This window comes from Danio aesculapii, chromosome 7 (assembly GCF_903798145.1).
Source record: "Danio aesculapii chromosome 7, fDanAes4.1, whole genome shotgun sequence".
In the NCBI taxonomy this organism is placed as follows: Eukaryota; Metazoa; Chordata; class Actinopteri; order Cypriniformes; family Danionidae; genus Danio; species Danio aesculapii.
Window position 1 is genome coordinate 30,183,163 of NC_079441.1, and position 18,324 is coordinate 30,201,486.

At 34.1% G+C, this 18,324-nt stretch overlaps 1 protein-coding gene across 1 annotated transcript in view; it reads right to left on the reverse strand.

The window, feature by feature from the left end:
* The window catches only part of igdcc4 (immunoglobulin superfamily, DCC subclass, member 4), a 123,511-nt gene that overhangs the window by 24,511 nt on the left and 80,676 nt on the right, over nucleotides 1-18,324 (reverse strand). The window contains exons 5-10 of the mRNA XM_056461598.1: nucleotides 16,476-16,607; nucleotides 12,435-12,587; nucleotides 8,572-8,982; nucleotides 5,496-5,660; nucleotides 4,281-4,418; nucleotides 1,617-1,781 (exon numbers count right to left, since the gene is read on the reverse strand). Coding sequence (XP_056317573.1) covers nucleotides 1,617-1,781; nucleotides 4,281-4,418; nucleotides 5,496-5,660; nucleotides 8,572-8,982; nucleotides 12,435-12,587; nucleotides 16,476-16,607 — 1,164 coding nt within the window. The remainder of the gene's footprint in view (nucleotides 1-1,616; nucleotides 1,782-4,280; nucleotides 4,419-5,495; nucleotides 5,661-8,571; nucleotides 8,983-12,434; nucleotides 12,588-16,475; nucleotides 16,608-18,324) is intronic.

Here is an 18,324-nt window from a genome sequence, read left to right on the forward strand (position 1 = left end):
TAGGTAGATTCTTTTTGCAGCAAAGTTTGGCATTTGATACAAACAGTCAAATCACACATATACACACCCACATATACAGTGGGTGACACTTTAAAAGTAGCATTACTTCTGCAAGTGGCACCGCCGCCGTACTAAAGGATTAAGAACATGTTTTTAGGTATAACCGCAGTTTGCGACTATGCCGCCAGGGGGCACAAGGGGACAGGATGCGAATGGACATAAATATACAGTAGCTGTAAATACCCTGCTACTTGTAAATGAAGATGAAACAATGAAACAAAGCATTATAATTTCTTCGTTAATCATTAAAAACTTGTCAACAAGCTTTATTATCATTGTAAACGTGTTAAGTGCAATGAGGATTCATTTTGGAAATTAAAACTAAAGAAATAAAAGACAACTAAAATGAAAGTACAAACGTACATACATACAGAAATAAGTAGGCCTAAATAAATAAAGCAGTGTTTTACCCTAAACATGAGAGATGTACAGTGTTTGCTATTTTAAAATGATAGGACTAAGACAGTCAATAAATAAGCTTTTCATTTACGTTTTCTTTTACATTTTCTTTGTTGATTATATTTTACTTTCTCACTTTATGTCGTTATTATTGTACATAAATAATAAATGAATAATTAAATAGGCCTAAATAATTATTTATTTAAAGAAATTACCAGCGAAACACGGAGAAACGGTTCAGTGCATGGTCTAAAGGGCTCTTAAGTTCATCAAAAGCATAAAAATATATTTACCTACCTCAAGCAGATCACAAAAGTTATAATAAATTTTGCCGGAGGATGTAAATTAAGTCCCGCAAGTTTATTTTAAATAATTTAGTTTCAGTTCAGTCCAGTTTTTTTTTCAACGTGGGTACACAAACAGTACCATCCTATCTAGTATTGTGAAGAGGCAAAGCTAAAAATCTATGGTCAAAGAGCCACCCAGCGGTCAAAAGCTGCAGGATCATTTACTACTGCCACGGCGACAGCAAGCACAGCAGCAGAGGAAACATATTGAAGTGGTGACATCTGTACACATATTAAAAAAAGAAATGTACATACAAAGGGAGTAGGTTAAACTCCTCAGACAGAGGATAAGAGCTACAGCTACTAATGTTCTGAGCAATCCATAAAAGCTGCCTACTCTACAGGGATTCAATGCTCAGCTGTGATTCACCAATTAACCTGCTAGACCACCTAGCAACCTGGCTCAGTCTATTCCAGTTTTTAAGGGACAGACTTCCAAACCATGCCACAAGAGTGAAGGATAGAATAGACCTAATAAAAGCACAATAGAAAAAAGTAAGCATATTGGGGCCAATGTGAAAATGTGATAAAAAGTGTTGCCCCTTCTTGCACACAGATTGACAGTTTGGGGGGCCTGACCATGCAGAGCTCTATATGTAATTACCAAAATCTTAAAATTTACTCTAAAACTAATCGGTAGTCAATGAAGAGCCTTAAGCACAGGAGTAATATGCGACCTCCTATTAGTGTTGGTTAAAAGCCTCGCATCTTTCAATCGCTCGATAGAAGATTTGTTCAGACAAGTGAACAGAATGGCAGCAATTGCATTTATGTTTGTGCATATGTGTGTGTGTTCATGCGTTTACTCACCCTGAGTAAGGTTTGGTGTGTGGTGTGAAGCCCACTCAGAAGACTGACTAAAACCAGCCCGTGTTCCTGCAGAAATCCGGAGCTGGTACGCTTGATTTGGTTTCAAATCCCTAAGAGTCACCTGCGTCTCATTTCCACCCACTTCCACAGAGTATATGTGATCCACTGCAGGGCACACACACACATAAACACATGCCAGAAGATAAGTACGCCAGTGGAAGTCATTTCTGTAGTCGACTGATAAAGCAGCATGAACAATGGATGTCTGAAATGACTTTTCTTCGTCTCTCATTCAGTGTCACAGGCCATCAGAGCGAATCTGTCTTTTGTTCCACCTTTATTACTGTTCATTAAGCATCCAGAGCTCTAATAGAGCTGAGCAATCAGGCATGTCTTTGTCGTTCCTCAAAATACCGCAGACATGCCTGCTGCCCTGCTAGTGACAAAATTAAACGCACAAAACTAAGAATTTAACAGGCGACATGTGACAAGGCAAAACCTCACACACAATCCTCTTTCACACACTCGTTCATATACTACTTTAAAAAGCCTCTAAATTAGTAACTTGAATGAATCTACTACATGAATGGATAACTACATGCCTTGTGTAATCGGAGTGAAATTTGATAAGTCAAATGATTTCATTCAAGTGTGGGCAACTGATGCATTTTGTTGTACTTACACATTTTACTGTATGTAAGTAGTCTGCTGCAGTATATTATTATAAAAACCATTTTGATTTACACGCTGTCAGAATTTCATCTTATTATTTGGGCATATAAATATTACAAATTACATCCAATTGCATTTGTGTGTGTGTGAGTGTAGTCACAGTTTTTATCAATTACTCACCCTTCACTCATCACTGACCTGTTTGAGCTTCTGTACTGCAAAAAATGCTTTTCCTACTTCAGGTTTTTTGCTTATTTCTAGTCCAAATATCTAAACATTCTTAATTCAATAAGCATTTTCTAGACGAGCAAAACATATTCTCTTGTTTTAAGAAATAATGCCAAAATTAAGTGAGTTTTTCCTTGAATCAAGGAAAATAGTCTGCCAATGAGGTAAGCACAATAATCTTATGCCAAAACAAAAAACAATATTACTTTGATTACCCTGTTGGCAGATTATTTAGCTTGTTTTAAGGAAAAAACCCACTTAATTTTGACATATTATTTCTGAAAACATAGAATAAAAAAAATAAATAAATAATAAATACATAAAATAAAATATTTTTGCTTGCCTAGAATGCTTCTTATTTTAAGAATTTGTAGATATTTGGACTGGATACAAGACAAAAAAAAAAAGAAATAAAAAAAGCATTTTATGCAGTGTGTTGAAATCAAAAGAAGACATTTTGTAAAATGTTGAAAACCACTAACCATTGACTTCCATGCTAATATTTTTCCTACCATGGGAGTCAATGTTTGCAGGTTTCTAACAATATTCAAAATATATTCCTTAGATTTAAAAAAGAAACTCAAAGGCTTGGACCCACCTGAGGGTGTGTAAATATTGAGTAAAGTTTCCTTTTTGGATGAACTATCTCTTTAAATATGACAAAATACAATACAAAAATACCCTACCTGACAAAAGTCTTGTCGTCAAACCCAGTTGTAAGAGCAAAAAATAATAACTTGACTTCTAGTTGATCATTTGGAAAAGTGGCAGAAGGTAGATTTTTCTGATGAATGATCTGTTGAACTGCAATCATCACAAATACTGCAGAAGACCTATTGGAACCCGCATGGACCCAAGATTTTCACTAACATCAGTCATGTTTGATGAAGGAAAAATCATAGTTTGGGGTTACTTTCAATATGGGGTCGTGCGAGAGATCTGCAGAGTGGATGGCAACATCAACAGCCTGATGTATCAAGACAATTGTGCTGCCCTTTACATTACAAACCACAGTAGAGAGAAATTCTTTAGCAGGATAGCGCTCCTTCTCATACTTCAGCCTCCACATCAAAGTTCCTGAAAGCAAAGAAGGTCAAGGTGCTCCAGGATTGGCCAGCCCAGTAACCAGACTTAAACATTATCGAGCATGTCTGGGATAAGATGGAGGAGGCATTGAAGATGAATTCAAAGAATCCTGATGAACTCTGGGAGTCCTGCAGGAACGCTTTCTTTGCCATTCCAGTTGACTTTATTAATAAGTTATTTGAGCCATTGCAGAGATGTATGGATGCAGTCCTCCAAGCTCATGGAAGTCATAAACAATATTAATTCTTTTTCCACTGCACTAAGACTTTATATTCTATACTGTACATTATTTCTGTTAAGTGACAAGACTTTTGTCCAAGCAAAGTCAGACCTTACTGTACTAATTAAATAACTAAAAATCAAGGTGTGGTCATATTTTATTTAGGTAAAATAAGCGTAATCTAGAGGCCTTTACTTTTCATATAAGCCACTTCTGATACCAAAAAATCATCCAGAAGTCAAATTATTATTTGTTGTTATAAACTTGGGTAGGCGACAAGACTTCTTTCAGGTAGTGTACTAATGAACCTGTGAATATTTTGTGTCTGACAGTTCAGTAAACCGATGTAATAAGTTCACATTTGAAAAAAAAATCGTAATAAAATTTTGTGATATGTCAGAGCTACTGTTTGTGTATTTGTGCACTGTACTGTTTGTCAGTGGGTGGTGCTCTCTTACCCTGCTCCAGTGCTCTATAATCGATGCGATAGCGAGTGATGGCTCCACGGCTCAGCTGTGAGGACAGAGGCAGCCACATCACTCTGATGTCAGTGGGAGACGTGCTCAGCAACGACAGCTGGGGAGAAGCACTGGGAACTGCAGAGAACACAAAACAAAGAAAGATTTACAAAACAGCAGTCGCAAATTATGGACTATACACTACGGATTTATACTAATCTATCAATAAAAGGTTATTTTGTCATTGAGCTTGTCTAATGACCCCTCCTACTACTATACATAAGAAAAGTAAGAATAATAAAGAGCTTGAAACCCTCAAAATGAAGCAATACATTTTAAAATAAGCACTTTATTCTGGTATTTGAAGTTTACAAGTAAACATTAGTGTGCATACACTACTTGCACTTTTTTAGACTACAAAATGACACAGGACAGCTCATAAGATCACATATGGCCTAGTACACAAGGGCATTCTTACAAAATAATAGCACAGTTTAAAACTGTAAATTAAGCTATGAAGTGTTGTGTAGAGCATAACAAACCAACAAGTGGAGATGAAACTCTAACCGTAAATCCACACTGACCAATCAGAAGCCTGAAAAAAGGGCTACCACCAGTTCTAGTAGGCTAATCCCAGCAGATACAGGACATCTATATGACATCATGGGACATTGTATTTTGTTTGGAAATGAAAATCTGGTTGACATCAGTGCCAAACATCAGGCTGACATCAATGTCCAATGTCGAACAGACGTTGCATTTTAGTTACTTTGCAACGCAAGCTAAAAACAACAATATATCAACATCTAATGATGTTACAGCTTGACGTTGTGTGGACGTTACCACTATGACTTTTATCAGACATTGGATTTTGGTTGCCATACCTGATGAAAAAATATCAGTATTTGACGTCAATATGACGTTGGTTTAAGATGTTGGCTTGACTTTGAATTTTAGTCACTTTCCAACACAACCTAAAATCATCAAAATATCAACGTCAGTTTACGTCGTTATTAGACGTTATTTGACCTAACTAACCGCTAAATTTTCGGGCAAACTATACCTTTAACAGAAGGTTACTCTGGTATTCTGTGTATATAGGAAATTAACATGTTTAAGCACAGCGCAGATATCGAAGATACAGCCTGTTTAATTGTCAATAACTCAATCTACTTTCTTTATGGCATTGATCACTCTCTATTATTTATTGCTCACCATCCTCAAACATCTCCACAGTGACTGGCAGAGACGGGCGACTGGCACCCATGGGTGAATAGGCCACTACATAGAAGGTGTAGGCTGTGTGAGGGAGCAGTTCTTTCACATGCAGCTCTGTGGTGTCGTTATTCACCGCAAACTGATACTCCATGTTGTCTGAGCCTGCAAACAAACAAGCACATTTACCATTTAAAAACCTGCTCCAAAGCAAAACATTGTTGTCCTTTGGGTACGAGTTTGCGAACGTGGAGAAGAGTGACCCCATCAATAGTAGCAGTCTACAGTACGAAGTGAATTGGCCTCGGTAAAGTAATGAGACTGGATTTCTCTCTCTGGACTGATCCACTTAAGCTGGCTACACTCAGAGTAATGAGAAATGCTGCAGGTCAAACAGGGACTTAAGTAACCTCTGGTAACAGTAAAGAGCCTTACAGAAACTTTAACAACAATCTGAAAAAAGAAAATGCTCAACGAAGCAATATTTGTGTCGTTTTCCTTTAATGTTTTTTATTACATATATATCTGGTAGGGCTACTTCTAAAACCTTTTTTTTTTTTGCTACAGATAAAATAACAGCTTTAAAGAGTAATTAGTAATGTGTTACTCAGGTTAATATACTGTAATCTAAATAATTTTAAATACTTTGAAATACTTGAGCTGTGTGATACAAATGAATGGGATTGCTACTGTATCATGCTGCATTAAAAGCTTCAATATAAATCCAAACATCTATATGAATCCAAACCAAACGTATCATGAAAATAGCTGAAACAACTGGCACTGTGCTCCAAGTTATTCTGTAGATTTGTTTAATGAATGGACCAAACTTTAAGTGATCACTTCACTGATAATGAATTGAATTGAACTGAATTGAATTGACTGGAATGAATAATTTCCTCTACGTAGAAGCGAACAAAAATAGATGGCCAACTTCAGGTCTGATTTGTATGGATCTGTTCACTGAATGCAACATGAGTTCTATGAGAATATTATTCATATTTCTATATTGAAATGTTAAACACATATTAATAATCGATTCAACGTTCAAAATGTGAGAGTTACTGTATAAAATGTTTCAAAGATCAAGTACTACCTCACGCTTTTTCAGATTGGATGTTTTGTTGTATTTGACTTTGTTGTTTTGTTGCTGGTGCAGATTACACTGTCCTAAGGTGTTCCATCTATTTCAGACTTATGAGTAAAATGCTCTTTGTATTTGCATAAGAGAAATGCATTCAACAAATGGCTTGTACATTGTACATTGGCTTGTACATTATTCAACAAGTGGCTAAATGAACATACTGAACAGTTTTTTTTTAAACAAAGAATCAGTTGCCTTATTTGGTTAACATCCCATAGTTTACTTAAAAATCTAAATTTACATTTACAGTCATCAGTTTGGTACTCTAAAATACTTTTCGGTTGTAAGAGTAATTTGATATATGCACAAATAACTGTGGTTTATTTTATTGGTCAGCTCTCAGCTTGATACAGTTGGGTAGTTGATATTCTTCAAAATCTCTGGTATAAGTTTCATCACTCAGAGTAATATTTTTTTCATTCAGTGTAATAAAAATTCTCTGTTATGCCATAGTGTTATGCATTACACTGAATTGCAGCATCAACTTTAATAACTTATTCATACAGAAAAAATTCAGCATAACAGATATATTAATGTAGACATTTCACTTGTAACCACTCTGACCTGTACGCGCTAGTAAATCATGTATACAAATGTTATCATTCTATGTTCCTATATTACAGATGACTTTTTACTCTCTTCAATTTTTTTGTTAACAGATATTCTCTAAAAAGTATGTTGACCAAGAGAGCTTAACACTCTGCAATTTAATAAAACGTGTGCAATTAGAAATAAATGCCAGCAAATTAAGTAAAGATCTTTATCCATTTGACAGCACTTGTGCTGCAAATCTGCACATTGCATACACATTTAAAATACGTGCTGCATTTTCACACAACACAAACAAACTAATAAAATGCATTGCATTTTCTCATGAAGCAAATGCGCTGCATTTTCTCACAACACTTGCAAAAACACAACGGAAATGTTTCAAGTAGACCCAAAAACATGATGGACGCTGCTGTGCCGTGACTATTGCTCAATGAAGTTGTGAGTGATCTTTGAAAGGTGAGTTTTTTGTTTGTTTATTTTAATATCCTGATTCCTGTCTTTTGTATTTTATTAGCCTAAATAACCATAACCTAAATAGCCGTTTTCTGATCCTCTTGAAACACTTCCATTGTGTTTCGTGCTATTTGAAAGTGTTGTGAGAAAATGCAGCACATTTTTTAAAAATGTGTTTGCGTTGTGAGGATTTGCAGCATGTGTGCCGTCAAATGAATGAAAAGCTTTTCATAATTTGCTGGCATTTTTTGTAATTGCACGCATTTTCTTAAATTGCAGCATGTTAAGCTCTCTTCTTTATGGCAAAAAAGAGATTAATAACCTCTAAAAAAAGAATAATATTGAGAAAGAATAAAATGTTAATAATGTTTGTGTCATTTATTTGATAAAAAATTCAAATATATATTTTTACAAATTATCACCAAGCATTTGTTTATCCCTCATTCTCAACTAAACACAAGCTGCACTGTAGAAAAATATCTGTGAATTACCAGTTTTCTGTATTTTGTGATTCATATTTTTATTTATTATTTTCCTTGTTTATTTAAGCTTTTAAATTGCATTATGGGACCTTGATCTTTCTTCCAACAACTTTTAGCCTTGTAAAGCAAAAAAAAGTGACTTTTATTGACATATTTAATAGTTTAAAGTGATATATTGTCTGGTTTGGTGTTGTATATTACACTACAAAAACTCTAATAAACTGTCAGTAGGTTTCTGTTATTTTACAGACATCACTATATACTATTTCTTATGAATTATATTATCTCAAACTACTAGACTGACAATAAAAAGTCACTTTGCTCTGTCGACTTTTGATGTTGAAAATTTAACTGTACAGTTTAACAGAGATCAAGGTCCCAACAATACACTTCACAATCGTAGATAAACATAAAATGCAAATATTTTTTACAGTGTGGTCCTGACCTGCCGTGCGTTGGTAGTGAACAGAGAAGCCGATAATCTGGTCACTGTTGTGTTCGGGAGGGTCCCAGGTCAGCAGTGCAGAGGTGCTGGAGTGAGGTGTGGCAGAAACATGGCGAGGAGGGCTGGGTAAACCCTCTCTCACGATCACAGACAGCTTGGCAGTGGCGCAGGCCGTGCCCAGGCTGTTGGCAGCGATACACTGGTAATATCCAGCATCGTCCAGTCGCAGCTGGTTGATGAGCAGAACGCCAGGGTTCTGGGTCTTCACCCGGGCATTGGACTGAACCGGCTCTCCATTCTTTAGCCAGCGCAGAGCAGGAGGGGGGTCACCAGAACTATTACACACAAACCGGGCTGTGTTCCCACGGGACAGAGACACCGCCTCTGGGGACTGGAGGATGATGGGTGGAGCTGGGAAAAATGGAGAGTAGGCAAAAAACAAAAAGATTCATTCAGAAATACTGATGTAACACATTTACTCCAAGGTTTAGCTTGTTAACAAACAACAAAAAAGTTCAGTTATTTTAGTTTCTAATTGAATATTTTACATCTCAATAAACAAGTTGCAATTGATTTGTAATTGTTTGTGGAATTTGACCAGTAATTAGTAATTAGAGTATGTGGAACGTTTATGTAATGAGTAAAGACTTATTAATGTAGGTTAATGAGAAAATTGTACATTGCTAATTCAAGTCGGATCCATAATTTGATACATGGTGCATAAACCCATGATAACGTTAAATTAAAAAATGAAACAAAGCACGTAGAAATGAACATTAAGATTAATTTGCTGCAGTTTTCTTGCAACTTAATTGCAAGTTCATATTAGCCACTGGTATGAACTATAAGTGACATAATAAAGAATAAGTGTTACATCATATGTACGATATCACATATTTGGGATTGATTTGCTCTTCAGTGTTTGGACTTTCAGTGGTGAAATTTAAACCAGACTGAATTAAACTAAACTAATTTTATTTCAATTCCTTTTTATTATATTTTAACATGTACATACACATTCTATGTACCAAATATAACATAAACCAACAAGCAAACAAATAAACAAACAAAACAAAATTCTCAGTATTTTACATTAGAATACAATATCTCTTTCACTAATCTTCTAAGAAAACATTTCCAACTCAACCACCTTTTAAAAACAACATAAACGGTCCCCAAAATGTTATTTATTTCTTAATATACAAGTTATTTATTTTCCATTATTACCATCTCTTTCAGCCAATGGCCTACAGTGCATCCAGAAAGTATTCATAGCGCTTCACTTTTTCCAAATTTTTTGTTATAGCCTTATTCCAAAAGGGCTAAAATTAATTCATTTCCTCAAAATTCTACACACAATACCCTATAATGACAATGTGAAAAAAGATTTTTTTGAAATGGTTGCAATTAAAAAAAAAAAAAACCTGAAAAGTCACATGTACATACAGCAAGTATTTGCAGCCTTTACTCAATACTTTGTTGATGCACCTTTGGCAGCAATTACAGCCTCAAGTCTTGTTGAATATGATGCCACAAGCTTGGCACACCTGTCTTTGGGAATTTTTGCCCATTCCTCTAAGCAGTAGCTCTCAAGCTCTGTCAGGTTGGATGGGAAGCGACGGTGTACAGCCATTTTCAGATCTCTCCAGAGATGTTCAATGGGACTTAGGTCTGGCCTCTGGCTGGGCCATTCAAGGCTATGAACACTTTCCGGATGCACTGTATCTTTGCTACACATATACTTTTGCAATTTAAAGAAATTAGCTGTTTCGCTAGCAGAATACATATATTCATAAAAATATGCTCCATCTTTTTTTTACTTGATCTCCTTGGAATATAAAATTAAAGGAGACATTGGTATATTAATTTCAAGAATATTTTCTCTCATTTCTTTCACACCATTCCAGAAGTTCTGTATTCCTTTACATTCCCATATACAGTGATACAGCATTCCTTTAAGGTCCCTGCATCTCAAGCAAGTATCTGGAATATTTATGTAATAACTGGAGTTGTGTAAATCAACCACTTATATTGTAATTGTTTCAGACGAGTGTTCGTTGTCAGTGACTGAACTTCCTCACATGTCTTCATCCAGTCCTCTACAGAGATATCCTCTTTAAGATCTAATCTTCAAGTTTCTAATTTACAATTTGAAGATTCTGACACCAGCATCTTGTATAATGCAGAAATTAAACCTTCACTAAGACAATCTTTTGTTATTACTTTTTCCAAAACAGACAATGATGGCATATCCAGAGAATTGTTCTGTGATTTGAGGATAAAATCTCTTATTTGTCAATACTTAAAGAAATGTTTTGCAGGAATATTGTATGTACTAACAATTTCCTCAAATGATATTAGAATATTGTTAACATATAAATCTGCTATCTTTCTAATTCCCTTCTCTGCCCATATCTTGAACCCTGAATCTAATATACCTGGGTTAATTTTATTACCACCCCAAATTGGACTGAAACAAGAAAAGGGATAGCAAGCAGTAAAATATGTTTAATATATTACAATGTCAATCCATATGGAAATCATATTTATAACTATGGGATTGGAAACAATTTTAACTAAACTGAGCTTTAACTCAGAAAACTGGACTGACAGTTTCGATTTCAATTTACTAGAACTTCTATGTTAAGCTGCTTTGACACAACTGCATTGTAAAAGCGCTATACAAAATAAAGATGAATTGAATTAAGTATAAATCATTTCTTAACAAATTATAAATAAAAATAACTGCACGCATTTAATGAATGTGTCACACTATAGTCAAACAATGAGAAACATCAGTTTTTCAAGGACAAATCTTTCTACTAATACTATGTTCTTCCTTACAAAAACAACAACAGATGGATATCCTTATGATTCAATTAGAGCAAGTAAAAAACATCTTGTAAATGTTGGAGCATATTTCAGGAGCAAAAATTATATTGTACTTTCATGCAAAACATGTCTTGACTGAATGATTTATTTTAAAACATCAGGATTCCTCTGAAATGTGCAGTTCAGAAAAGAGTTATCCTGATCTTTGTACGCAGACAATATTGAGTTAACACATCAAAACAAGAAAAGTATAATATAGCTTTACTTTTTCTGTACATAAGAAGGGGTACTGCTTATGCCTGAGCAAAGTAACTAAGTAATGATGTATTGACCGTGTCGACATTTGTCTATAAATGTAACTCTGCTGTATAGACCATTGGTGATTTCATTGGACCAAGAACATTTCCTGCTTGTTATCAAACTATTCCATAACTGTAACAAAAGGCAATTCAATCATAACCTAATGTTAAAACAGCTATCACAACATTATTTATCAATATGTGGCTCTTTTTGGATTCTCGGGAGCTTTAGAAATTAAAAATGTAAAACAGGAAATACGTTGGGACCATTGTTTTTGTTTACATCCCTCAAAATGGTCTATAGATAATGCAGTATTTGATGAATTTCTAAAATACTAACCACAAGCATACAAGCAATTATAATACTACTTATTTGCTAGACAGAAACATTTCAGAATTTTACATCCATTACATCCATCCATTTTACATCCATCATGTAGAGTTCAGCAACCATCTGTTTCTTTTTTTACTAGAAAGCTTATTGATTTTATGGTGACGAGCGATTTAATAAAGCATTTTTAACCCTGGGACAGAGAAATTGGCAAACACACAATTCCTGAAGAAATACTCAAGGGCAATACCAAATGTGAAACCAAAAAAAGGCTTTTGCCTATATGATTCATACATCAATTTTGCATCAATAAGCCTCATTGCATATTTTATCACACAGTCTACAATTTATTCAGCATTTATTCACGCTGCAGGATCTGTTAAGAGGAAGCACACATTTACCTAGTACTCGGAGTTCAGCAGGAGATGAGACAAAATCTCTGGTCTTGGGTTTGTTGGCACGACACACATAAACTCCAGCATGGTGACTGCGGGTGTCAGGAATCACCAGGTTTGTTGCAAGGACAACAACATCTGTAGCTATAGGCTTGCCATCTATGCATCCCAGAGGAGAGGTTTAAAAAATAAAAACAATAAGAAAAAAATGATGAACGCAAATAAGAAATGAATCAAGAAAGAGCATGCACCGAGACATTTGTCATTTATTTATAACTCTCCACAATAAAAAAGAGAGGCACAAAAATAAATAAATAAATCTTAGAATTTAACCAAATACAGTGCTCAGCATAATTGACAACACCCCATTTTAAAAAATGAATATTTTTATTAATTTCTCAGTATTTACAAATTGAAAGATAAATTCAAGTAAAATATTGCAAAAATAAATAAATAAATAAATACAACCTACAATATGTCAACTAAATTTCTCAATTTTTCTGCTTCTCTTAAATTTTTCCCCTTTTAAAATTAGTATTTAATATTTTTCTATGACATATAAATTTGGGTGTACTTGTTTTTGGACCGTTTGGATCGCAAGTTTTGTTAGATAAGCTCTAGATTTGGCTTCAGTCCTGACTAATCTAATGTATATGCACAAATATAATATTGTATAGCTTCGTATTAAAAAATGATTAAAAATTTTTGATTTGTGAGGGGTCTAGTCTTATATGCGAAGTCTTGGTTTAAAACTATCAAGAATAAAGTTATTTTTAATACTCCCATAACTGAATTACTCTTATTTTGTTCCAAACAATGCAAAATGACAATCAATAAGAACTACTGAAGGTTTAAAGTCATTTTTAAAAAGGGTTAACAATCTTTAAAGCACTGATAGGCATGTCATTTATTCTTCTCTCATTAATTTGTACAAAATGTTTAGGATATGCTAATAGTAGATTAATTATGTGTCAACCCTGTTACTATGATATTTCGGTAAGTTTCTTATGCTTTTAAATAAATAAATGTAATGATGAAAAGTTCTTTTTTAGACATAGCATGTGGTATCTGGTTTGAGGTAAGCATCTTGAAATTTAGCAAGTTTGAAATTTACACAAAAAGACAACAAAAGAAAACAATCAACTTACATTAACAACCTTTACATCCACATTGATAACAATAACACAACAGATAATTAAATAAATAAAATGATAGATGATAAATGTAGAAAAATAAGTAGTAAAGGAGTCAAAGTTCTCAAATTATGAAACCCAAAATCATCTAATAAGGTACATAAATATCTTGCTTTTTGACTTGACATCTCTCTTAATGTCTTCACATACTGTATATCCCAAATATTACTTTAAACACTACAACACTAAAATATGTTTCTAGTACACTAAACATGTGTTTCTAGTTCATTGTAACTTATTAAACTAAGTTAATCATGTTCTAACTTAATATTTTAAGTTACTCAAGCTATTTTCAGTCAGTTTAACATAATACAATTAATAGACTCATAAGGTTAATTTGACTCAGCTTAATAAAGAAAGCAACCAGGATTTTTTACAGTGTAATTATGGGGTAATTTTGAAAAATGTAGATTTATAAATATAACATTTTAATAATATCAACAAGTTTGATATTTTATATATAAGATACGATCATTTTACAGATGAGCTATCTCTTCAAGCTGTTAAAAACATAATAATAATGATGTAATGTGTCTGATGAACCAGCAGAAGGCAGTACAGCACTGGAGAAATAACTGTTCTCTGTGTATGAACAATTCCTATACACTGACCGTCTGCCATATTCACACTCAAACAAAGAAAAAAAAAACACCTCGTGTATTTTACAACATCTTGTTAATTTTTTTATGAAAGCTAATGAGAATAATGCTCTCACTTATACAGCCCTGGCCTCACTGTGGAGAAAAGAGGACCAAATGAGACGATGAGAGGCAATAACAGTGGGGGTGAAGGGTGGAGGGTATTTGGGGTGCCTGATGCAGCACAGCCACGTCTCCATAAAGCAAACATATAAGCTCATATATTACAGTTTGTGTGGTTCATTAACATTAGTCCATATAAGTACTTCAGGTTCACGAGTTCATTACAATAAAAGCACAAGTGCCTTCCAAATTAGCCAAGGGTTTAAGTGCAGAGCAATGATTGCTTGAAGATTTTTTACCAGTTTGTAGCTGCTAGGTTCCCTTATACTACTACAACATCAACATGACTGTGGAGTTTGGGCCCTCTAGCCAACCCAGGTCAAATGGGACATGACAAATTTGAGAGTTTGGATCAGGTTCAAAACATAAACAGGGTTTTTACAGAAAATTAAATTAAATAATTTTTTGTTAGACCTACTAGAAACAAAAAAGTTCAAATTAAACAACTTCAAATAAAACTTATTTTTATTACAGATGGTTGACCAATAAATAGGATATTTCTCATTATCATTTAGTTTAACTTATTGAGCTAAAATAGTTACAATAAATAATTAAATTAATTAATTAAAGACAAAAAAACAATAATAAAAATGATATACATGCTGTGCATAACATAAAAAAACTCAAATAAAACAAAAACAGAAAAAATGACCAAATCTTTACTAAAATTAAAATGTAAAAGGAGAATCTAAACTCATAATATAAATGTAATTAATAAAAGTATACATAAAAAAATACAATAGCATGTACACAATGTTTCTAGTTTTTCTCATTTTCATTTAGTTTGTGCACTAAAACAGCTAAAATAAATACATACATAAACAGAAACTATATACACATGTAAAAAAACTAAAATAAATTATGAAAACAAACAAATTGTACAATTTTATTCACAATAAAATGCTTATTTTATTTTTAAAGTATTTAAAAGTATAATTTAATTATAAGATGTGTGCATACATTGTTTAATCAATCTGGTTCTACAGTTCAGGTTTCTAAAAAACATTTATTGTAAGTTGTAACCCAGTTGTAAGAGCAACAAATAATAACTTGACTTCTAGTTGATCATTTGTAAAAGTGGCAGAAGGTAGATTTTTTGCAATCATCACAAATACTGCAGACGACCTATTGGAACCCGCATGGACCCAAGATTCTCACAGAAATCAGTCAAGTTTGGTGAAGGAAGAATCATGGTTTGGGGTTGCATTTAGTAAGGGGGAGTTTGAGAGATCTGCAGAGTGGATGGCAACATCAACAGCCTGATGTATCAAGACATTTGTGCTGCCCATTACATTACAAACCATAGAAGAGGGCAAATTCATCAGCAAGATAGCGCGCCTTCTCATACTTCAGCCTAATCCACATCAAAGTTCCTGAAAGCAAAGAAGGTCAAGGTGCTCCAGGATTGGCCAGCCTAGTCACCACATATGAACATTATTGAGCATGTCTGGGGTAAGATGAAGGAGGCAATGAAGATTAATCCAAACAAGTCTGGGAGTCCAGCAAGAACGCTTTCTTTGCCATTCCAGATGACTTTATTAATAAGTTATTTGAGTCATTGCAGAGATGTATGGATGCAGACCTCTAAGCTCATGGGAGTCATACACAATATTAAATCTTTTTCCACTGCACCATGACTTTATATTCTATACTGTACATAATTTCTGTTAAGTGACAAGACTTTTGTCTAAGCAAAGTCAGACCTTACTGTCCTAATTACATTACTAAAAAATAAATAAATAAATAAAAAAGAAAATCAAGGCTTGATCATATTTTATTTGGGTAAAATAAGTGTAATCTAGAGGCCTTTGCCTTTCATATAAGCCACTTCTAATACCAAAGGATCAACTAGAAGTCAAGTCAAGTGTATTTTTTAGCTATTTTAAGTCTGAGTTCAAGTCTTTTTACATATTCATTCCTAATTTGACAAAACTGATCGGGTGAGGTCACACAGTCTTGTTTATGGACCAGCTTCAGGTGCAAAGTACACACCTGGTTCAAATTACTGCTCATGCAGACCCCTTAAAACCCCTACAGACTGTTAAAGTAGACTGGTGTTCAGTTGCATGCGTGTATAACATGTTAAATCTTACCCTGTCTGCTCCATGACACAAAGGGTTTGGGTTCACCCTGAGCCATGCACTCCATCACTGCTGGACGTCCCATGACCACTGTAGAGTTTTGTGGTGGAGCCACAATCACCACCTCACTCTCCTGAGACAGACCTACACACAGACAGATCATGAGTGTGTGCGTGTTTGTGGACAGGATAAATGAGTGTTTACCATCAGACACACACTTCTATTGAGTGAAAGCAGGACTAAGTGAAGGGTCTGACCTGATAGTGGATACTGTTAACCATTATTCTCACAGGAAGTGACAAAGATAAAGTGAGATAGGATTGAGGAAATAGTGTGATAGACAGATTGAGAGAGTGAAAGAAAAGCATTTTTAAAAATAAATTAATATCATTCAACAAGGATGTATGAAAAGATATTCACGCAAGATTTCAAAGATTTGAAAAAGATTTCTGTCTCAAATAAGTGCTATTTTTAAAAACCTTTTAAATAAAGCATTTCTGATATAACGATTAAATAATTAAAAGTTCTTCTGAAGCAGCAAACGAGCATAGATATTTTCTGAAAGATCATGCGGCATTGAAAACTAGAGTAATAATGCAGATTTCAGCTTTGAATTCAAGCTATAAATAACATTAAAATAGAAAACCATTTGTTTTATTTTTGGTCAAAGCATTCTTGTTGAGCAGAAGTTTTTAGAAACATTTACCAACCTCGAATCATTGAACAGCAATGTACTGTACTGTATATGTTTATGCTATTGTAAAGCACTAAGGATTAGCTCTGACCATGTCAAATACAATCTTTAAAATCTGACTTGACTTTGTATTTTACCCTTTATTTCATCTTTCCTAAAATCTCTTTATTGCTGAGCTGAAACACATTTAGTACTATCCACAAAATATAAAAATAAATTAATAAAAATTCGACTATTTAACTTAAAGGGTTAGTACCAATTCTGTTATTAATTACCTTCATATTGTTCCAATCCCCTGAGTCTTTCATTCCTCAGAACACAAATTAAGATATCTTAGAGAGGTCTCTGACCCTCTATATACAGCATCGGTCCTAAACAGCAACCAAAGATATACTCAAAACAATCCATGACTTTAGTGGTTCAACTGCAATAGTGCGAAGCTCCAAGAACATTTTTGTGTGCCAAAAAAAAAAGGGGGATTCTGTTGGCTTATAGGGGGTATATATTGTATACTGTCTATATAATATCTTTTTTTGTGCCTCAGGCAAGGCACATTTATTTCTATAGCACATTTCATACACAATGGTAATTTAAAGTTCTTTACATAAACAAGAATAAAAGAAACAAGAAAATAAAACTGATTAAAACAGATAAAAACAGATTAAAATGTGTTGAAACAAGGAATGAAAAAGAAAAGAAAGACATAATAGCGTGATCTGCAGGACGTGGCATAGTGCTCATTCAGTAAAGGCACAGCTAAACAGATGTGTTTTCAGTCTTGAATGTATTTGAATGTAGCTGATGTTGGAGCACATCTTATCATATCTGAAGCTGATTCCTGCAGCGGGTGGCATAGTGACATATTGCCATTAATAATCTGACAAGAAAGACACTGGTGTTGTTTTTACAGTTTTTCCATACACAAAAGTGTTCTTGAAGCTTTGATTACAGCTAAACCACTGAAGTCACGTGGAATGTTTTTACAATGTTTCTGGACAGCTGCTGTATATGGAGGATGAGAGAGCTCTCTGATTTCATCTAAAATACCTCAATTTGTCTTCTGAAGATAAACAAAAGTTTTAGGGCATTGAAACAACATGAGGGTGAGTAATTAAGAGAATTTGAATGTTGGGTGAATTATTGATCTATGCTGCATTTAATGCACAT